The sequence below is a fragment of the Podarcis vaucheri genome (assembly GCF_965113315.1).
Source record: "Podarcis vaucheri genome assembly, chromosome: 3".
Lineage (NCBI taxonomy): Eukaryota > Metazoa > Chordata > Lepidosauria > Squamata > Lacertidae > Podarcis > Podarcis vaucheri.
In genome coordinates, this window is record NC_138761.1 from 44,777,168 (window position 1) to 44,800,368 (window position 23,201).

The following is a 23,201-nucleotide window of genomic DNA, read 5'->3' on the forward strand; positions in this document are numbered from 1 at the left end:
CCTTTTGTAAGCCACGGCATTCCCAAAAGTATCATCCATAACCATTCCAGCATATGCAAACATTGGCCACAAATTTGTACCACATGGGGACTTTTGCGAACAGTAGCACCATATATATATATATATATATATTTGCTTTCGTAGATTTTCACCCCGACTCTTACACGGGAAGACACCCGAAGACACCAAAACCATATATATATATATATATATATATATATATATATATATATATGCAGGTTTTGGTGTCTTCGGGTGTCTTCCCGTGTAAGAGTCGGGGTGTCTGTGCGACGTTTCGACGAGGTCTCACTCGTCATCTTCAGGCTGGTGCTTTCGGCTTCTTGTTACTGGAACAGAGCTCTGTTCCAGTAACAAGAAGCCGAAAGCACCAGCCTGAAGATGACGAGTGAGACCTCGTCGAAACGTCGCACAGACACCCCGACTCTTACACGGGAAGACACCCGAAGACACCAAAACCTGCATTCCTGTACCCGTGAAAATCTACGAAAGCAAATATATATATATATATATATATATATATATATATATATATATAGCCATAGGGCTTAAAATGCAATGCTCGCTTCAGCTCTGCTGTTTCCTTAATGGCCCATAATGCTTGGTAACAGAGAGCCATCCCTCATGAAACTGAAGGCAAGTAATACCATGCCTGGGCTTTATGCCCTGGGGCGTTATGATTTCCCATATTCAGCACACGGCATAACTCACTGAGAAGACCACCAGCCCTCCTCCATATATTGCCTTTAAATACTCTACTTTCTCACATTTTGTAGTGACCAATAGTATTATTCATTTTTTCTACCAGCACAAGAACCATTTTGCATAGACATACAGTGGTACCTCGGGTTAAGTACTTAATTCATTCTGGAGGTCTGTTCTTAACCTGAAACTGTTCTTAACCTGAAGCACCACTTTAGCTAATGGGGCCTGCTGCTGCGCTGCCGGAGCATGATTTCTGTTCTCATCCTGAAGCAAAGTTCTTAACCTGAGGTACTATTTCTGGGTTAGCGGAGTCTGTAACCTGAAGCGTATGTAACCTGAAGCGTATGTAACCCGAGGTACCACTGTACTTGTTTGCATTATCTGGTATGCCATGCATACCTTAACCCTTTGGATTCATTTTTGTGCATAGCAGAACAAAAAGGACTCATCCCTTTTATTAGGAGTGTCTGCAAGAATCGGAAATGAAATTAAGGATCAATTCAAGCAGTATGCTCCTCCTTTTAGAGCCCGTCACTATGAGATGCTTAGATGTCACCGAGAATGCTGGTCAATAATCAGACTGTTCAGGGTTGGAGTTAACTTTATTAGCAAAAATATGATCTCCACAGACCTGGTGAAGTGCCAGGCCTAATGAGCACAGCAGCTCATTCCCAGTGGTCTTCCTCCATGAAATCAGGTGCTGAGACTGAAAGTCCCCACCTCCCCACAGCCGTCCCCTCCTCTCCAGGGCTTTTTTCAAGCAATTGGACACTGTACCTGCATGCAGCCTGTTACTGCTCCACTCATTTCAGCCCTCTTCTGGTTCTGGGAGACAGAGGGGTAGGGGAGCTGGTCACAGCAGGAGGGGGAGACATCCCTGACTCTTGCATGACTCATCTCTGCCTCTTGACCTTCCTCCCACTCGCCACTTTCAACTTCTGATTCTTTATTTCTCTCTTCCACGGACTCTTCCAGCTCACTAAGCCCTGTTACCCCTTCAGCTTCTGACACCTCCTCTTCCCAGTCTTATCCCTCTGACAACTCATCATCATCCCACCTGGGAGCCTTCTTCCCTTGGTGGGTCCTCAGTTGGTTCCTCCCACCATTTCTCTGCATCCAGCTAGTCCATGGCATTAGAATATCTTTTGTTTCTGACACTGAAAATCACTGAAGAGCTTGTTTAAGTGCCAATGACTGACATAATTGTACTATGCGAAATACAGAGCATTGTAGGGTTGTTAGCATCCTGCTTCCTTAGTGAGATAGAGAAAACATATCTGCACAATTGTTCCAATCTAATATCTTGTTATTCTAATGGTGCATTTGTTTGCAAAAATTATTCCAACAAAGAGTAATGTTTCAAACTATCCATGTATGGCTACAGCTACTATTCATTTAGTTTTCCAAAAAGGAACAGCTGGGAAACTAGCACAGAATGACACCGCAATGATTATATCCCAGAGAAACAAACTAGAGAACAAGCCTGAGTCACTTAAGCAGGAAATCCACTAACCTTGCAGCATATTTCTTTATGCACTAACCTTGCAGGATGTGTTTGCTTCTTACCTGAGCACTGTGACTGAACTTGAGAATTCAGCATTGCGATTGTTAATGTGTCTCTGAACTTGCAACCTTTTTCATAAGATTTTGGATTTTCTAGACTTCTACCCCTCCACCCTTTTTAATTTGAGTACAAGCAGAAGGTAAAACATACTCAAGGCATCCATTATTACTTTCCACAATTTGCTGGAAAAGGCAGAAGCTATTAAAAACTGAAGGCATGCATATCTCATGCTATTCAGCTAACTGGTAATTAAAGAACAATTAAATTTTTCATGGTGTAGATTATGACTGTTTTTCAATGCCATTAGAAGCTGCAGCTCCCTGAGAGCTGGGCTGCTAAGACAGAGATGTTTATTGCTACAGCTTTCATTAAATGCACTGATTAATGGTATCTGAAAACAAAGTGGCTTTTTGTATGTCCGTACTGTTTAAGAACATACAACTGTGGGTTTAGCATTTCCAGCAGGGTGACTGGACAGGTTTTTTAGGGGGTGAACAAACATTGTACTATTCAGTTGAAGACCTGCACCAAATGCTGCAGCTATTCAATCTCTTGTGTAGGGGTAAGGAATACTTTTGGCCCAATAGGCTAGATCTTTATTCCCCACCCCCATGGGCCATCTGTGACAGGTGAGTGTGGTCATTCATCTATCAGTCATCTGAAGTCATAATGATATCAGGTGATTGGCAGTCTCATCCCCCTGTCAAGGTTGACCAATAGTTGTGGTGGGAAATAGAGACTAACCAGGTCTGAACTCCCCACTTATCAACTGCAGGGGCAGGAGGTTCAATCCTGCTTTTTTGTAAGGATCAGCTGCACCCATTGAACCCGCCTATCAGTGTGATGTCACCTGATTGACAGGTGGATGTAGTTTAACAAAAATGGCTCCACAGACCAAAGTAGAACTACCACTGGCCTGCGAGCTGGAGATTTCCTACCTCTGTTCTAGGGCTACAAAAGGCACAAACAGCTGAGTAATGCTCTATTATTTCAAAGAAGCAGTGACTGTTAGAAGGATCATCAAGGGGACTTTCTTTAGCAGATTTCAGGCACTAGGTGGCTTTTCTTGATGCCTAAACAACTCAAGGCTGGAATTAGACATGGGATATCTTTGTGTACCATTGAAAACATGACACACACACACACACACACACACACACACACACATTTCTGTCGTCATCATCCCCTAAAACTATGTAATGCAAAGGATGTGATGTCACTATTTGAATCATACTTATAACTGTTGACACAAAGAGACAACAGACAAAACCAAAGGATGGGAGAAGGAATAGGATTGCCCAAGCCAGGTTTGTGCTGAAGCAGAACCTGGAAAGGATTGGGTTCTGGGGCAGAGTACAAGAAGAAGGGTTTCAGGACCATGGGCAGCAGTTTTGTTGCTTAGAGCAGGAAGGAGCAAGTTGTCTCAGTACTGAATTGTTGCAATTACCAAAGCTTCATAGTCTGGCTTGAAAAAATCTAGACTGAAGCTCGGATAACCTGTCTTCTTCTTTGAGAGAAACCAGCTACAATTAGCTACTGGTATTAATAATGCTAAAAGTTGGTTCACTCAAGATGTTAAAATTGACAGTGCAAGTATATGCTAAAGAAATAGACCAGTAACTCATTTTTACTCCTTTTGTCATGTGATAGGAAAGCAAAATATAAGCTTTGCTGCCTGCCCACCATTCCAATTGTTATATTTCTTCTTTTTAATTGTTCTAGGTATCCTTGTAATTTTACATATTTAGCAGATAAGAAGCTTAATCTTGGATTCCTTATATAATGCATGAAGTAGGAGTTGCATGTGCTGAATGCCATAAAACCTTTGCAATTTTGAACAAGCCATCTATGTGTTGGAATGGCAACTGATTAAACCTTTTTATTAAAAGCACTTTTTTTGCATCCACCAGCTGTTTCAATCATACCTGTATGCTTCATAGTCTCTATTACCCTTCTTTAAAACTGCTTAAGGAGCAAGCAGTAAAATCTGTTTAGATGAATAAATCAGATAGTACATTTTTTTTTTAAAAAAAAATGCTTTCTCTCTCGTGCATTCCACAATGCAAGGATATGCATAAAAAGTGGCTGCTAATATCAGGGTTAGGATTGTGAGCCAAGGCATCGTGGTTAGATTGCTGATATCAATCAGATGGCTGATTTCCAGGAACCTTCCAGCACTGAGGCATGCATCATCTGCTGTCCTGGTTTTCATTCAAATCTTTTAACTCTTGCAGCCATTCTAGTGACAAGCATCCCTACAGCAGTGGCTGAAGGGGATCGGTATGGTATGCCTGAGCATACCGTTTTTCTGCTTTGCTGCCCTGTGCTGTTTGTGTGTGAGGTTCAAGATTAAATTGGAGAAAAATCTCTGATCAGAAACTGAACATTTTTTCAGCCTCACTCTGTCAAGCTACACATGCTCAGTGGAACAGCAGGGGGGATGCAGTAAAGGAGGCAAAGGATGAGCTGGAAGCAACAAGAAAAATAGGGAGGGCGAGGATATAAAGGAAAAGGGAGCTTTATATGGGGGAGTGAGAGCAAAATATACTCTCAGTAGAGATAATAGGAGAGGCAGAGGGAGGGAGGGAGGGAGGGGGGTAGATATCAGCAGCTCACAAGTGGCAAAAGCTGGAATGCCAAGAAATTTGGGAGGCTGGCATGGTTAAAACTAACCAGTTACATGCGATCCCAGTTTGTATAGCAGCAGACAACAAAGAACACAGGAAGTTTCCCAGGTAAAAGACAGTATCTTTCCTCCTATAGTACACCTCCATTCTCACCTATGGAAGCACACCGTGAGGTCTCAACAATCTGTGTTTTCCCCGCAATGATCCATTTCAACTCCTTGGACTGGTAGAGAATCAGAGCATATGTACCTTGAAGGACTGGCACATCCTCAAAACTGGAGCCACCTAAATGAGTCTATAACAGCTCTGGAATGAGAATATGGAAGTGCCAAAAGAGCCCTGTGCCATACAGTTCATTGAGGGTGCATAAATTAATATCAATGCTGCTTTTTTGTAAAGGTTATTTAAAGGTAGTGTTGAAAATAAAAGAGATCATTATATAGCACGGTAATACTAATATCAGCAGTCGATCTCATAAACAGTTGGGCCTTACAGTTACAGACATCTTGATTGGAAGTTGTTTGCCACCTATCCATTAACGGACCAAAATATTTGTTAGCCAATATACACATGCTCAGCTGAAACATGGGTTTCCCCGTAAATAACTGTAACTGTGCTATGTTTTGTCGCCTTTTGAATTATTGCAAAGTTTTCGCATGCCATGCAGAAACACAACAGAGCCAGTACAGCTCAGCAGGAAGAGTCTAGGGTTTCAGTGTTGAGGACCACACAGCAAATCCACCCCCCCCCTTGATTATGAAGCTTACAGGGTGGTCTTGGGCAAGTTCCTGCATCTCAGCTGAACTGAACCCACAAGGTTTCTGTGAGGTTTGAAGGAGAGAGCCCCGTATTGTCTGTCCTGAACTCCTTGGAGGAATGGCTAGCGACAAATGTGAAAAGCAAACAGATAGCTCTGGTGTATACGCATGATGTCAATCTTCACACTGCAGGCAGAAAGTTGGAAGCTAAATGAATCCATTGAAAACCAAGGTTGGCCTGAGTGTGCAAACGACTCAAAGAGTTTCTTGGGCCAGGAATGTTTTCAGACAGATTCCAGTGGGGTAGTCAATATAGTGAGTTACAGATTGGCTGTAAAGTACATTTTTGACTGGAGCCCCCTTGGCCAGATGTTTTTAGCCCACAGCTGCATATGCTACAATAAATCTGTTGACCATTAAAGTGCCTCAGCACTCTTGTTAGTGTATCTTGAGGCTGCGGTGAAGCAACATGTGAGCCACACATTGTGCCTCTGCCACCTTTTTGACAGTTGCTGCAAGATCCTTCCTGTGAGTGCTTGAGCCAGCAAAGCATCTTTTTAGGATGGTGGTGTTCTTGACAGATTTGTTTGTTTCATATTAGCAGAATTTTCATTTATTGTAATATTAGCAATAAATACGGATAGAAATGAAGGTGGAAAATGTGCCATAACTATTAGAATAAAGATAAAAATGTAAGTTAGTATCTGGTCATGATACAGTGGTACCCTACTTAACCTGAAACTGTTCTTAACTAGAAGCACCACTTTAGCTAATGGGGCCTCCTGCTGCTGCCGCGCTGCCGGAGCCTGATTTCTGTTCTCATCCTGAAGCAAAGTTCTTAACCTGAAGCACTATTTCTGGGTTAGCGGAGTCTTTAACCTGAAGCGTATGTAACCTGAAGCGTATGTAACATGAGGTACCACTGTATTAGGTTGTTTTTAACTATCACCTTCTTTTACAGTAGATCAGTAATTTCTTGTTTATACTGAAAGTATGTTTCAGTTTTCCATTGGACACACACCATAGTAAAAACAAATAAACTGTGGTACCAGTTGCTTTGACCGTGGTTACAGCCTAAGCAAGTATACTGATCTCTCTAGAAATGTAGACTATATTCAAACAACTGGCAGGGCCTAGAGACTATAAAAAGCAATTAGATTCCAGATAATTCCCAGAATAAAAGAAAGAAGTTACTTCCAAGTTATGGTGGGGGCAAAATTTAGTTTTGAAAACCAGTTTTATTCAAATAATCCAGAAATGGCTATATGATACTGTTTGTTGCATTTATAGACAGTGGTCCCTCGGGTTACAGACTCCACTAACCCAGAAATAGTACCTTAGGTTAAGAACTTTGCTTCAGGATGAGAACAGAAATCGCGTGGCGATGGCGTGGCGATGGCGTGGCAGCGGGAGCGGGAGGCCCCATTAGCTAAAGTGGTACCTCAGGTTAAGAACAGTTTCAGGTTAAGAACGGACCTCCAGAATGAATTAAGTTCTTAACCCGAGGTACCACTGCACTACCTTTATACTGAAGCACCAATGGTGGTTTACAATTTAAAATATTGACACAAACGAATGGTGCAAAATATTCTCAGACTGATTTCAAGGTCTGATGGCACTCCCTCTCTGAAGTAATGCCAGCTTGGTGTAGTGGATAGAGTGTTGGACTGGGACCTGAGAGACCCGGGTTCAAGTTGGTGCTCAGCCTAGGTTGCCATATTTCAAAAAGTAAAAACCAGGACACCCCAAAAGTTGAGCTTTTTTTTAAGGAAACCCCCAAAATTGTTGAGCTTTCTTTTACAAAAACACCAAAAAAGCAAGTTTGAGATTGACTTGCCTAAAATCCAGTACAAAGCACAACATTTCAGACGCATGGTAGGCCTAGCTCAGCCATGAAGTTCACTGGGTGAACTTGGACAATCACTGTCTCTCACCTCAGCCCACCTCAAAGGGTTATTTGTGGGCATTAAATGTGGAGCTCCTTGGAGGAATACCTGGGGTATAAATGCAAATAATAATAATGATGATGATGATGTAATTTTGACCATTACATTCTTTATTCTTTTGCAACTCTGGTACTGTTCTCCTCTTCAGTTGGCCAGATGTACTGTATAGGCTGCTGTGCAGGATTTGAAAGATTCTATTCAGATCAGGAGCACAAACTCTCTTTCTGTTTGATCATCAGAAAAGTAGCTACCTAAGTCTGTTGCAGCAAAAATGACAAAGAATTCTGCAACGACTTAAAGACTAGTTTATTTATGAGCTTTCATAGGCAAAATCTCCCTTCATCAGATTTAAGCCTGCTACACCTAATAAAGCAGATTCTAGTCTTCAAAAGCTGACACTACCATATATTTCCCGGTCTTTAAGAACTCTGTGTTGATGTATTTATGTTCACCTCTGTAGAAAATGTGTAAAAAAAACCAACAACAGGGAGGCGAGGTGGACAGTTGACTGATTCTGGTTGGGTGATGGTGCCTAAAGAAGCTTCATCCTACAAGCAGTGTTAACTTATTCAGGAATCAAGATGTACAGTTTTCATCTTGTTCACAAATTTAACTGTAATAGCACTTTCTCTTCTGTGTTAAGCATTCAGAGTCAAAGGGATGAGCACAGAGATGCCCACAAATGACAAGTCAGCCAAGCTGCACAGCCTGGCAAGCATGTAAAGTAATGAATATAGAACAGCAGATTGCAAAAACAGCACAACAGTAGACGAAAAGCAATTTTCCTGACTTTTCCTTTCAAGCAAATTATATTATAGCTTCAGCTTGGCAGAACATCAAAACGTCTGCATAGACAACCTCTGCTCCCTTACTGCTATTCTGTGACTTGATTTGGAGAAGAGAGGTAATTTAATATTTTTCAATTTTGTTTGATTTTTGTGCAAAATGGAAAGGAGTAAATGTTTTTTCCTCTTCTTTCCTGATAGGGCATGCAATGAATTTTTGATAGAATCAGAGCTGTCAGCAGCTGTACCTTGCAAAATATTTTGCAACTTGATGGGCTTCTCATGCCAAAGAGATTACAGTCTACTTAAGGCTTTGTTATAATTAATACATCCCAATAGGTCCTCTTAGATTCTATTTCAATGGCATGACACACCTATAAATTATATTTGTGCCTGTAATGTAGGCAGAAGTATGTAGCTCACCAAATGTGAAATAAAAACAGAACACAGCTTTAGTGATAAACCAGTACTGGTATGATTCAAAAAACTTTCCACTGAGAGAAGGTAGATATCCTTCCCTCCCCCTCCCCAATTTGAATATTGGGACCTGACCTGTTGCAAATATGCAATGCACCATAGTGGAAATAGCCTAAAAATCTGATTTAAAGACAAATCACCCATAGATACTGCTAAGTGCTACTAAATTCAGTGGTTCTTATTCTCAGGTAAATGGCGCTAGGATTGCTGCGTCAGTTTGGGACAAGAATAGACCAGGTATAGAAAGAATTGTGACCTGTAGTTTATGTGCTACGGGAATGAGCTAATAATGTAGCTGAGCTAAACCTATTATATATGGCTCAGAAAGACTAGCTCAAGAAGAGAAATGTACCATTTTTAGTATTTATGAGATTACAGAATTGTTTAATGAAACTCAAAATAAGATTAATGAATAAATTTGTGGTTATCAGACTGATCAAACAAGGAAGAATTCTGTTGGAAAGGAAATTATTTCCTCTGCGCATGGGAATTGCCTTTTAAATAAAATTTCAGTGTCCATTCAAGATCTAGAGATAAGAAGTATTCCAGAGTTAATTGGCAGAGAACAAACACAGGGTAATATTTTGGCTTCATTGTACCCATGATTCCGCAGGAATTCAGACTCAATAGCTTTATTTTGGAATGTACAAGAGAAATGCAACCGTATCTACAACTCATTCCTACCACTAAGAATTTAGGAATGCTAACTATTGTGCCCCAGTGTTCAGTGTGTTGTTTTAATCTAATCTGTACAAATTGATCCTAGTTCAAGTACCTTTGCAGCTGATTTTATCCACTTTTTGCTTTGCATTGTAGACTATGTTCAGGGGGATAAAGTCTCTTGCCGTCCCGTCTGTATTTAGTGTCTGGCAGTATGTGTCTCAGATCACAGCATCTTGGGTCTAGCTGTGTCAATCACTCATTTAAGAAACAAAGGGAAATGCTACATAGGAGCTTCTTTCCAAGGTTATGTGCATGGACCACTGTCTATGCCTAATGCTGGCCTTGTAATTGCACTTTGAAGGAATCCAAACCACTTAAGAGTTCAACATGGGCGTCTTGTAGCAGCAGCCGGTCATTGATTTGCTGTCAGAAGATAATGAAGGCCAAGGTTATTGTCACAAAATGACACTGTAAGCCAGCATACATCTTTTTCACCTTTACCTCTTCCTTGTTTTGTTTTATTTTGTTTTTAATTTGCCTTTCCCTCTGGATCAGATGCTATTTTAAACTGGCATTCTCCAATCTAGGGTCACAGTGCAAACCTATAGAAGTTTACTCATAAGTAATTGAGTTTGGTGGACTTATTTAAGTAGATCTAGCATGGCAGTAGTGTGACCTGGTCTGCCACCATGTAAGATTCCACAGTTTCTGTCCGCATCTTGGTGTCCATCTGCTCTTGTAATATTAGTTGTTGTGTTGAACTCTCCCTAAGCCTATGGAACCAGAATGGCAATAATATTTATGGCAATATGTGCTGTACCTGGTATTCTAATGGGAATGTGTTGAAGTAGTATATATGAGTTTAACATGGCTCTATCCCTTGACCTGTATGGTGATTATGATGCTTTATTAAATTTGTATACTGCACTTCAACTGGAGATCTCAGGGCAGTTCACAGCATAAAATACAGAATAAAACAACAAAGTACTTAATAAAGACAAGAACAAAAACAAAATAAACCAATAACCCCTCCTTCCACAAACACGTGTTAAAGTACAGTGGTACCTCAGGTTACATATGCTTCAGGTTACATACGCTTCAGGTTGCACACTCCTCTAAGCTAGAAATAGTGCTTCAGATTAAGAACTTTGCTTCAGGATGAGAACAGAAATCGCACAGCAGCAGGAGGCCCCATTAGCTAAAGTGGTGCTTCAGGTTAAGAACAGTTTCAGGTTAAGTACGGACCTCTGGAACGAATTAAGTACTTAACCTGAGGTACCACTGTACACAGACCGTTAATCAGCCAAAGACCCAGTTGAAGAAGAACATTTTTGCCTGGTGCGTGAAGAAGTAGAATGAAGGTGCCAGGTGAACCTCTCTGGGGAGAACATTCACAAACAGGGAGTCACTGCAGAAAAGTCCGTGTTGCCACCCTCCAGACCTCTTCTGGAGGAAGTATACAAATGGTGATGATCACAGAGTCTGGGTCAGCGCATATGAGAAGAGATGGTCCTTGAGGTATTGCGGCACTGAGCAGTTTAAGGCTTTATAGATTAAAACCAGCACTTGGAATTGGAAACCCTATAGCTACTGTAGCCTTCAAGACGGTTAGTTACACAAATCATCAAAAAAGAAACCACCCACCATGACCTTCATGTAATTCAGCAACTATGGGCATCTTGCCCTTACCTACTTTGTGCCTCACCTTAATGTAATTTACTTGTCATTTTTTCAAACTGCTTCCGATAAATTGACAGATAAAACATTATGTTTGTGAGGGGTGGTGTGTGTGCATAGGCACCGACTCCATGGGGCCTGAGGGGGCTCGAGCCCCCTCAAAAAATTTTTTTGGGGGGGTCAGCCCCCCAATAATCTTGGGCGCCCTTCCAGCAGAGCGCCGCCGTCGTCCCCCGCCTCCTCCCCACCTGCTCCCTCGCCAGCCAGCCAGCCAGCCGCGCGCCCTAGTCGGAGAGCCCCGGCCGTCCCCCGCGAGATTAGGGAATCCCCGGGGGCGGGGGCTCCTGCCTCGCTGCTTCGCAGCACCACCGCCACTGCCAAGGCACTGCCGGGGGGAATTTCCTTCCTCCTGGCGGTTTCAGCGGTTTAGGGCCGGAGCGGAGGGGGCTCGCCCTCTCTTCTCCGGCTAGCCCCACGTTTTCCGCATATCAGCTGTTCCGGAGCTGATTAATAGGCGCACCACACTCTCCCCTATTCGCTCACGAGGAGGCGGCGCCACTTTATTTGCATATTCATGAGCTTATTTATTATTCATGAGCTTTCCCGGGCCCCCCCAATATTTTTTATAAGTCCGCGTCCCTGTGTGTGTGCAATCAACCACGTTTGAAACAGAGCAGGCAGGAAGATTCCATGAGCTGACTCAAGGGCTCAGTCAGAGGAGAAAGAATGTTATTCTAGGGTAGAACACAAATTGATAATAGGAACAAAATTGCCACATCATTTCCCAAGAATAATCCCATTAACTGGAGCAGAATCTACTTCTTTCTAAATTGATTTTGGCATTATTATACTCCATCCACTCAACATTATTCCAGAAGTCTGGTACCCTTCACCATAATGGGGGGCATGGGGGGTGAGGAAATACCCTGCTGTGTACCGTACTTCTTTTGTGTATTCTTAACTTTTAGTGAGGTGTAGTATTATGGACTGTATCAAAACCTTCGCAGCTTCGGTGACTCTGGAATCTTCTAACAAGCATTTTCTTCCATTATAAACTCACAAGGCTTACAAGTCGTGTGTGTTTGAAATTCCATCAGGCTGAAGGTGGAGGCACAAATGTTGCTTTGCAAATGGGTTTACGGAGAATAGCATACATCAATTAACCTATTTTAAATTGTGAGGAATTGGAAATGTTCGTCATTTTCTTTGCTCTGTACTAAGCTTTTAATCTAAGCTCATGAGAGGATAAAAAAGCTCCAAACAACTGACTTGGAAAGCAAAGAAAAGAGAAGTTCTCTCAGATGTATGATTTTAAAAGCTTGTGTTACATATCTAGAAAGCACCAGTCCTCTCCTTTTTATACCCTTTTATAATGTGAAAACACACAGGATGCTCAAGGAAATGAAATTGACAGGTGCATTTCAAACCAAGTAAATGAACCGTTTCTTCCCAGAGCAACAAACCAGCTAGTAATTTTGATTGTCACAAGAGATTATCAAGGCAAACATGCAATCCAGTTTCTTCATTTAAAAAGAAATGATAATGTCCACAAACATTGGAAATATAGACTCTTTCCCCCTCCAGTGCCTGTGAAATGTATTTTTCTGCAATATGTTGAGTTACTGGCCTCAATGTAGACAATGCTAAACTGGGCTTACTGGGTTTCCTAGCTCAAAAGAAAATTGCACTACGAATGATAGCAGAAGGCCGAATGTCGGGGAAGTCAAACATAGCAACTGCTTTCTCTTAAAACTCCTGCCAGAATACTGCAATTCTCAGCAGCACCCTGGAATACTGAGAACAATGGGAACTACATTCCCCATGATTCTTGGATGGTGCTGTCATCATGTGCATCTGTTTCCAGGGCTGTGGGCTCATTTCACTAATCTGATGCCGTGGAAGAGCCTGATGCCTTGAACCCTTGGCAAATAGTTCAGGCCTGGAGACATCAGGGCTGTCAAGATTAATTTCAAATTAAACCAGAATGGGTACGGAAGGACACATAAAATGCAATGTCTGAATCTTCCCACCTTCCCACCTCAATAGTAAACTACAACAATAATATCTGAGCTCAGATAGACGTAAGAAGAATGTAAAAGAAATTTAAATAACATTAAAATAAATGACCCCACCCTATCTGAAACACCAAATGTTTGCTCGCATTGAATGGCCTTATTTTGCACAGGATATGGTTCTGGGTAGCATCAATGAGAAGGAAGTTACTTAACTGAAGAGCAGCGTATTTATGTACCTTTTTACACATCCACATGGTGTTCTTACCTTGCTTAAGGTTCAAGTTAGTGCACGCCGCCTCTGAACCAACATGTCTACAAATGTAAAGAACCTTGTATAGTCACAAGTTGGTAAGGTTATAGGTACATTTTCCCTTGCCATGAGATCCAGAGAATTAGAGATGGCAGCCTAGCTAGGCCCTGTGCCAAGTGAGAACCAGGATGGATGATGGTTGGACTTTGGTTGGTGACAGGAACCCTTAATAGAATTGGTTCCATGTAACAGCCTTACTCAATTGTCCTTGGGGGCCAGTCATGCTTGTGCTCCTCTAAATGGATTAAGCACCTCCTGGATTGAGGTTCTAGCCTTCCTAGAGCTCATCTTGGTAACTCATTTAGTATGTTGACTTAATCGAGGTGCTAAAAGTATTTTCTGGTTTGTTTGCTGTTTCCAATAGGAGACATGAAGTTAAACGGAACCAAACCTTAGCACATTTCCCCTCAAATATCTTCCAAAATATTTACATTGTACACTTTTCCTCAGGAAGGTGGTCCGGCAAATTTGCTTACACAGAAGATGCTCCAATAATTTAACAGATTTATTACAGAAAATGATATTAAACAGCTATTTTATATGTCAGCTTTAAAGCTTGTGAAAAGCAACTAAACACATGCATAAGACCAGTACATAAATCAGCCCAATAAAACAGCTTTGTAAATATTTATGCACTCAGTGCTCTCAGTTTCACGCTCGCTTCCTTTACCTCCACCTCTTAAATTTCCTCTCTCTTTAGTTTATGGCTGTGAGTGGTTTTGGTTGTCTGCCTGGCATTGCTTAATTACTTACTGCTTCCTCTGGTATCATGTACCATAATCCTAAATCTTCACAAACTCTGATTACCTTAGGAATTGGATGCAGTTATTCCATTAAGTCTAAATGGAACCCTTGTGGGAGTAAAAGGGGACTCTACAGGGTGAATTTACTGCCTCAGTGGTAGTAACCCATTGGAGGTAGCGGCCAGGCAAAAGTGGGCCAAGGGCCAATCCCCACTGCTAGTGAAAGAGCCCACAGTTCTGTGCTGATTTCTTCCTCTTCCCCACATTAGCTCTGGTGCCTTCTTGCTCAGGCAGCTGGAGGGCAGTTCACTCAGTCAGCCTTTCCGTTTCTTTGAGGCATTGGAATGCTAATGGAATTGAGATATTGAATGGGGGTGTACAGAAATGGGGAACCTCCGGGCCTTGTTGCACCACATCTTATTATCCATGACGACTGGCCATGTTGGCTGTGGCTGATGGAAGCTGGAACGAAGGGCAGGCAGGGCACAGTCCTGTTCTCAGTCAGTGAACACATGGCACAATGATAGGACAGTCCGCTTTGCACCTCAGTATAAAAGGCTAGTTTTAGAAACATAGGAAGCTGCTATTCACTGAGTCAGACCATTGGTCCATCTAAGTCAGTGTTGTCTCCACTGACCGGCAGCAGCTACAAGATTCGAGACTGGGTTCTTTCCCAGTTCTACCTGGCAATGCCAGTGATTGAACCTGGAGCCTTCTGTAGGCAAAGCATACTTTATCTCTTTAAATTTCTTGATGTGTTAGTACTTGGTTCCTCAACACATTATGATTTGTGACTGAATATGTGAACTGAATCTACTGCAGAGTAATTTTGCTCATTCATTAATCACCCCCTTCTACCTTTCCATCCAGTGCGCCCACAAGATGGTATACAATTTGTGATTGCTCTATGGTGGGTCACTGGCGCATGCAAGTCAGTACTTAATGTTGCAGTTGCCAGGTGATGGCCACACATGTGCAGACCAGCCCAAAGTGACGAGAGGTCTCCCATATGGTAAAATTGCCAAGTATCACACCATGCGAAAGCTAGAAAGCAAGGATCTCTGAAAAAGCTGTTGACATGATCTTACCATGTTGCACGTGTTTCACTCATTGCAGCATTTTTACTAGTAAATATAGAGGGGAAACCACGTCATGGTGAGTACTTAACTGAAAAGGTAGATCAACCCCTGGGCCATTTGCAAATGGTTACTATTTAGTTTCATAGAAAAGGGTTGGTGCTGTTTCTTGTGGGGAAATGGGGTGCTCCCTCAATGACTTAATCTGGCATATTCTGGTTGGACCCTATTTTATTATCACCCTGTGCTGGAAAGACGCAGCTGGACTATTAATCTAATATGCTATGAATAGTTCTGGAGCTTTGCCATAATGGGAAAATTAACATGCTATCTAAGAACTCTGAGAGATAATAAAACTACAGACTACACAAACTGGCAAGATTTTATTTCGTTTATTGATAATAATGATGCATACATACAGGTGCCAGATAAATACACCTGTTTCTTCTTTTAGGAGCCAGTGGAAAAAGCAGCTGCTTTCAAACCAACAATATGCTGACCTCTTACAAAGCAAAATGATAGTTTTCCCTTTAACTATCTAACCCAGCTCACCTCCCTATATTCCCCAACATACCCTCTTGCTTATTCAACTTTTTGCTATCATGGGCTCCTTGGGGAGGAAGGTTGGTACATAATTTCAATAAATAAATAATATGCAGATGGCTGTACTGATCCTATGTTACTTATGTTTCGTATTACGTTATGTGTTCGTTTCTTTGAGATATATAATTTTCAAAATTAGCACACCCCCAAAGAAAAGAAAAAGAAAGAAAAGCCCTGGTGCCATTTGGGGTTTGTTTCTAAGTTTCTTCCAGCTGCTGTAGCTACACTACAAGATTATTTTTGTAAATAGCATGAAGAACTGCCAGCAAGAATTGATAAATGTTTGATCAAATGGGTTGTTTTCCTTTGCTGAATGACACTGATCCTGAATAGTTTACACCACTGTACAAATCTTGCAGCTTCAGAGTGATTGCCTTTAAAACACTGACATTTCCAGTACATAATATTGCAAGTAATTAGTGACACCAGGGCATTACATGTGTTCCTTGTGCTACAAACAAGCAGTCTTACTCTGTCTTCATCTCTGTGTGTGAATCTAAATCAGGAATAATGGCAGTGCAGTTAATAGGGAGTACTGGTCCCATCAGATTAGTGGGAAAGAAAGCATAAACCTTTATCAGGCTAGATCCATCCTGTATGCTAGTAAAGCAAAAGGTGCTCCGGTTTGCTTTGGAACGTTGCCCCAGAATGCAATCCCATAGTCAAGAGATGCTGACAGGCATGTAGGTCTATATAAAATGGCTTTTTCAGTTGCTGCTTTCTAAACATGTGTTGAGAACTATCCAGAAAATGAATAAAGGTGCCTATTTCACAGCAACACCGCAACTGCTACTCCAATTGTTGACTAGTTGTCTACTATCTTTACAGTGTTCATTATTTCAGGAAATCTCGCAATGCTCCTGTAAGGTTGGCCAGTATTAATGCTCCCAAGAAATAGTATATTTTCTGGAGCCAATTATTGAGTTTGTGGCTGAGGAAGGATTTCACCTGGGGATTTAACTGGCTCACATTCTTAGCCACTATGTTTTTGAGGATCAATTTGCTTGTGCTGGGCATTTTAGGTATTGCAAGCCCCTTGGCCATTTTTGCAGACACATATTGTATTTTATTGTGTGGCTAGGGAAATGGAAGCCCTCAGAATTGAAGTTGTGAATACGTTTCACTGTTGTGTATTCTGCATCCTGCGGTCCCGCATGGACTCTTCCCCCAGGCTCTGTGAAGATTCGGAATACAGACCCTGTCTCCACATTGAAAAACCTCCCATGGAAATGAAACTGTCTCAGCACTGCTGTGATAGAAAGCCTCTTTGTTTAACACGAAGCATAGAGAGAGCTATTGTGCTGCCGAACTGAGGTGTGCAAATTGCTCCCACCCCTGTCACTTTCTAACAGGATAATGTAAAAGTCATTCTGCAGGGACAGGAAAAATAATAATTTGTTAATTCCCCTCAGTATTCCACACTTCTTCGCCGTGTAGCTAATTTTCTCTGAATACCTTATTAACATTCACAATGGCTTTGCAGGCCCACCCTAATAGCTCTCCACTGAGGCAGGAACTGTGAAGGTGAGAGCTGACAAAGATGCTATGATGATTTTTCTCCCTTCCACGCTTCTAGGGTTTATTATTCTGGCTTCCATCCTTTGAGGGCTGTCCAGATGATGAGAGTGGCCAAACTCCAGTGCAGTCACGACTTGTTTCCTCAGGCCCTGGAAACCTTGAAGGAGGTTAGTTTTGCTCGTTCTGCTTCTACCCTTTCCCCTTTCCTTCGCTCTCTAACTGCTGCCATTTTCCTCAGCCTCCCAGCTCACCCCCGCTGCTGAAATATTAACCACCAGTCGTTTTCCACCCACCCCACCTCCGCATTTCCTTTTATCCACACTGGTACCGTAGGCAATAGCTGCGCAGTGAGGTGATGGGTCATTGCTACTTACCTAGTTTCCAGGGGTGACTTCCTTTAATATCAGTTGTTGGTAATTACTGTTCAGTAGCTGGGGGGTATCATTAATCACCCCTAACCTTGAGTGGCAAGCAGCTATTAAGATGGACGAATGAAAGAGTATTTCAGTGCCTTAGTCTGCTTCTCATGCTCCCTTTAAAATATTGATTATGTTCTGCCTAGCTGCGTGGGGAATACAGACTAAGGAGTAGGTGAAAACACATCTATGTGTCGGTAATCCTAGACAAGGAAGGGGTACTATATCAATCTGAAACTTTTAGATTAGGATTTTAACATAAAAACGGCAGAGGGGGACCAAAATCTTAAATTGGTAGGCTGGCGTCAGTAGGAGTTCACGTCTAAAATTTGATTTTTGACAGACGTCATGTTCAAATGCTGCCATTGACAATAACACCTGATTTTCAGCTGGCAGTCTGAGTTGGAAAGCAAATGTCCCGTGAATTCTGACAAGTTTTTAATTAACAATGTCTTTTAAAAGTCACTGTGAGTGGAAGACAGTGGTGGCTGTACTGCATTTTATATTGTCAATTTGCCAGAGGGATTCTAATTGAATCAAGTGCAAAATGGATTTTAGGATAATTTTTGTTTTTAATGGGGAGTGTTATGATATTTGATTTTTAAAAAAGAAAGAAGAAACCTTAACAGACTTCCTTTTAGAATTGTTAATAGTTTGCAGGCTGATTCAGGATTAAAATCTGTCTCAAATGCACAAATGTTCATTATATTTGGAGTGGAACATTTAGTACTTCTGCTTTGTGGACATGGTATGTGCATTCTTGCATTGTGATCACTTCATATTTGTTAAATCTGTGACCCACCTCATTCTAAGAGGTAGCATCACTCTGTTATGCCCATTGAACAAAAGACCTTCCTATATATTAATACAATATAGTGAATTAAAATTATCACCTTAATCCTGAGCTTTAAAGGTAGCCCAAATAAGAATATTTACAGCACCTAGAGAAAAATATTACAGCTTTACTCTCTCTCCCTCCCTCCACACATTCTGTTAATAGTGTGCTATTCCACATGAGCTCAATTCCATGCTACTCCTGTGCTTATTTCAGCCAGCAGCTGCCTTATTTGGAATTTCTCATCATGAGCTTGTGATAGAGTCACAAAGTGCAAGGTACATTAGGGTTACCAGACATCCCTGGTTCCCGGGGACAGTCCCTGGATTTGCAGATCTGTCCCTGGGAAACGTGGCAGCAGCAGCCTCAGCAGCCCGGAGCCAGCCTGTTAGCGCAGTTGGCTCTGGCTGGCTTCAGGAGCCGCCATTTTTCCTGTGCCACGGCAGCGAGCCTTCCCTGATCTGTCAAAACAAAGGGGGGAGGGGAAAGGAAATCAGGGAAGGCGGGCAGTGCACCATTGCCCAGTTTTTTTAAAAAAAAAAACCTGTGCATTTATGTTTCGCAGGGTGCAAAAGAAGGGCTTTGCACCTTTATGCATGTGTGCTTGGGCCCAGGGTCTTTTGCCTCACCATCCCCACTATTGACTCCCTGTTGCTACTCAGCTTCACCCACAAAAGAAAGGGTCCCCGGATTCATTGCAAAAAAAATCTGGTAACCATAAGGTACATGGTACATATTTGTGAATACACAGTATAGTATTCTGACAATTGCCTTGCTTACTGCACTTCACTAATTGTACCTTTTCAAACTTGTAAATGTATCCTAAGTACTAGTGTGACTTTCTTCGCTAAGGACTTAGATCAAATGAGGATTCTGAAATTCAGTTGAACTAGTGCAATACTTATGCATGATAATGGTTAGAACTTGAATTGTTGTTGGATTTTATGGTGTTCAGTTCTGTACTACATCACTGATCCAGTTGAACTCAAGACTGTGTACTTACAGAGTTGCAGGTCGCCTCTTATCTAGGCACTGACCAGGCCTCTCCTCCCTCCTTGCACTGTTTTGGAGATTCCCCTGACCCTCCACCAAGCCATTTTCGGGGGGGGGAGTGGGGAACCCCCATTGCGCTAGCAGACGTCCTTGCATGGGCTGTGACTGCCGGGTCCAGTTAATTGAAACCGGCTCATTATTTAAATAGTACACAAGAGAAACGGCATAGTCCTTCCTGAGCTGCACGGTTTCAGACTGCAGCCTGGAGATGTCAGAGATTGCAGTCGCATATAACCTCCCTGCACATGGAAAGGGATCTAGTCTGCTGCCACTATACCCCGTGATACAGGAAGGTTGGTTCTGAGTGATTATAATAATATATCAACTTGTCAGCCGAAATATATATTCCATCTGTATCAAGCCCCTGCTGGGAAAAGCTCAAAGGAACATGAGCAAAAAGCCCTTCTGCTCCAGAGTGATGCTGAACTCTTTCTGACTATATGTCATTTGAACTGGTTCTTTCCAGCTTGCCCTGTGCATTATTAACTGCATGTGTAATTAAAGTAAAATGAGTATGGCTTTCTAGGCGTTTGTCCTTCCTTTGCTGCCTCTAACAGGCATTCATTTTAATCAAGGGACAAAGCAGAAACAGAAATGATTTCCTCAATGCTCTGTCCTTTTGCTTTGTAGAGCATCAGCATGATGGAGTTTGCTCCCTCCTTTCATCATGACTGAGCGGTGCGGCAGCATATTTGCATACTGTTACATACGCTGATGTTAGGTACCCTGTCCAATCCCAATGCAAATTAGACACAAATGAATGTGCTGGGCTTTTATTTGCATTCAGAGACACATTCATACCAATTATCTAATGAGGCTTTATATTCTTGGGTAAGACAACTGTGTGGCTTCTGATACCGTGGCCTGTCTCGTATTTGTGTGCACAGAATAGTAATAATAAATAATAATAATAATAATAAAACCAATTCCTTAAATCATGAGAGAAGCCACTGGTCCTACGGTGCTCAACAATCACTATGATTGTTTATCCTGTGGAGGAAACAGCTTTTGTGTAATGACTTTCATATGCACACATTGTAATATTTAGCATTGTAATATTTATCCAAACTCCTCTTTCCTGGGAGTAAGCCCCACTAAATTCAATATGACTTACTTCTGAGTAGACGTGGTAAGGATTGCATGGTTAGTGTGCATGTATTTTCTGATCAACTCATACACATAGCCCAAACCAGGCGCATAGCTCCAGCTCCCGCAGTCAGTTCCTTGGGCAGTGTTGCATGCAGATCAGCTCACGATCTGGGCTACTCTTGCTGTTTATCCGTCTCACTTTCCCTTTTATTCTTTGCATAGTTTTCCCACCCCCATCTTTCGGCTTAGATTTTTGTTTTCCTTCAGTTCCTTTGCACCTTATGGTGCCCCTGCTGTCTTCGCAAATGAGCTTCTCTGGAAGCAGGGCCTGCTTATGGAAGGTGCGGAAGCCACGTTCTCCACAGCTCCTAGATCTTCATGACTTTGCTCAGGCCTGTTGGCGTCAATGTTAATGACCAATCCCGTCATCCTGCACTGAGTAGCTGCTGATAATGTGGCAAATCTCCTCTAGTGTGGCCACCTGTGTCTGTATTCCTCTTTGGACATCTGCAGATGAAGAGCGTTGCAAATGGGCAAAACGAAAGCAAAATTAAAAGAAAAAAGAAAATACAGAACTTTCCAGCCAGAGCAGTTGAGAGGCATGCAATAAAGAATGATGGATTACCTGTCTGTCTTTTCAGGCTTATGATATCATGAAAGTGACCCATGGGACAGAACACAGCCTAGTGCACGACTTGATGATGCTCAAGGAAGACTGTGAGGCTGGCCTGCCATTAGAATGAAGAAGACCTGCAAGAAGACATTGGAGAAAGAAAATGTCTCCCTACACAATCTATGTAGCTGTCAAGATCTCATTAATCAGAGAACAGTTAGGAAAAGGTTCCAGTTGTTCTGGTGTGTAACCTGTATATAGTTTCTTCTGCTAATTCTTCAAGGGACCTTTCACACCAGTTTCTTGATATTTCCACCAGAAGTATGCTGTCTGCAAAACAACGTGTTGACAAAGAAACTTGGACAGTTCTTGGTAAAAGTACAATATACTATTAATGACGTAGAAAATGATAATTTCTGGAAATAATTTTCTTCATTTATCATGGTAGCTAAGGTACTCTTTATATGTCATGGTAACCAATATTAAACAAAAATAAAATCTTATATCCAAAGTCTTTGAATTCCATTTGTATTGCTGCTTTCTCTCCTGCATTGCATCACTTCTTTTCCTTTCACATGCTGTCATTTTGAGACATGGAATGATCCTGTGGATGAATTTGTGTTACATCCTTTCCAGTTTTAGTTTGCCTAGAATATCCACCATTAAGTACCATTAATTTATTAACCGTGGAATTTGCATATGCAAGTTGAATCTGTTCTTCTAAAGCTGTAAATCGATTCAGCTCCTCCATACTGATTCCTCTGAGTTATACAGACTTAATATCATCTGAGCTTGATTGGTGCATGTCTTGGGGTGATTGTCTGGCTATGTTGGGTTCAAGAGGGATGAGGTAGGTTTCATAGGAAGGAAGGAAATCATATACACACTGATTACTAGTGAGTAAACTCAACTGAACATAATTAGATTTTCTTCTGTCTTAACATGCATAGGATTGCAGTGGCAGCCTTCTTTGTCATTCAAACACTGTGTTTAGCCTTGTACTGATGCCTAGGAATGTGATTTCATGTACCCAGCATTTGGAAAAGTGGTAACCAGTTCTTAACATACGTTGTTGTTTTTTAATCTGCATGCGCTCATATCTTCCTTTGCAACCAAGAAACAAGGAAATGCCTTATTCCAATTCAGACTGTTGGTCAATCTAGCAATCTGACTGGCAGCAGATCTCCTGGGTGTTGGGCTAATAGACCTTGCTAAAAGGTTCTCGAAGCTTGGACTCTGTACAGGGCTAGAAATGAAATCTTAAAATTCCCAAAATCTGTAGTGGCTACTAGTCAATTCACTAATAATATAAATACGGCATGTTGTTTCTGATGGCAGCTACAGTGGTACCTTGGGTTAAGAACTTAATTCGTTCCGGAGGTCTGTTCTTAACCTGAAACTGTTCTTAACCTGAAGCACCACTTTACCTAATGGGGCCTCTCACTGCCGCTGCGCTGCCAGAGCACGATTTCTGTTCTCATCCTGAAGCAAAGTTCTTAACCTGAGGTGATATTTCTGGGTTAGCAGAGTCTGTAACCTGAAGCGTATGTAACCTGAAGCGTATGTAACCCGAGGTACCACTGTATTTGTTACCCCAGTTTGCTGCATTCTTCGGAAAGTCTTTGAGCTTCCCCTCATATTTAGTATGAGGAAGGGCCAGAGCTCAGCAGGAAAGCATCTGCTTTGCATGCCGAAGGTGCCAGGTTCAAT

The 23,201-nt window shown here is 41.9% G+C and overlaps 1 protein-coding gene across 9 annotated transcripts in view; it reads left to right on the forward strand.

Annotated features, from left to right (window-relative positions):
* The window catches only part of SMYD3 (SET and MYND domain containing 3), a 375,419-nt gene that overhangs the window by 339,127 nt on the left and 13,091 nt on the right, over positions 1-23,201 (forward strand). For 5 of the 9 annotated variants that reach the window (XR_014217444.1, XR_014217445.1, XR_014217446.1 and 2 more), the window contains exon 11: positions 17,544-17,652. Coding sequence is in view for 4 of the 9 variants with exons in the window: in XM_082215086.1 (XP_082071212.1) it covers positions 17,544-17,652; positions 21,520-21,621 (211 nt within the window). In the remaining 5 variants the exon portion in view is untranslated. Of the gene's footprint in view, positions 1-17,543; positions 17,653-21,519; positions 22,005-23,201 lie in introns of those variants that run through there. The other 4 variants (XM_082215086.1, XM_082215087.1, XM_082215089.1 and 1 more) reach the window with 1 other exon arrangement.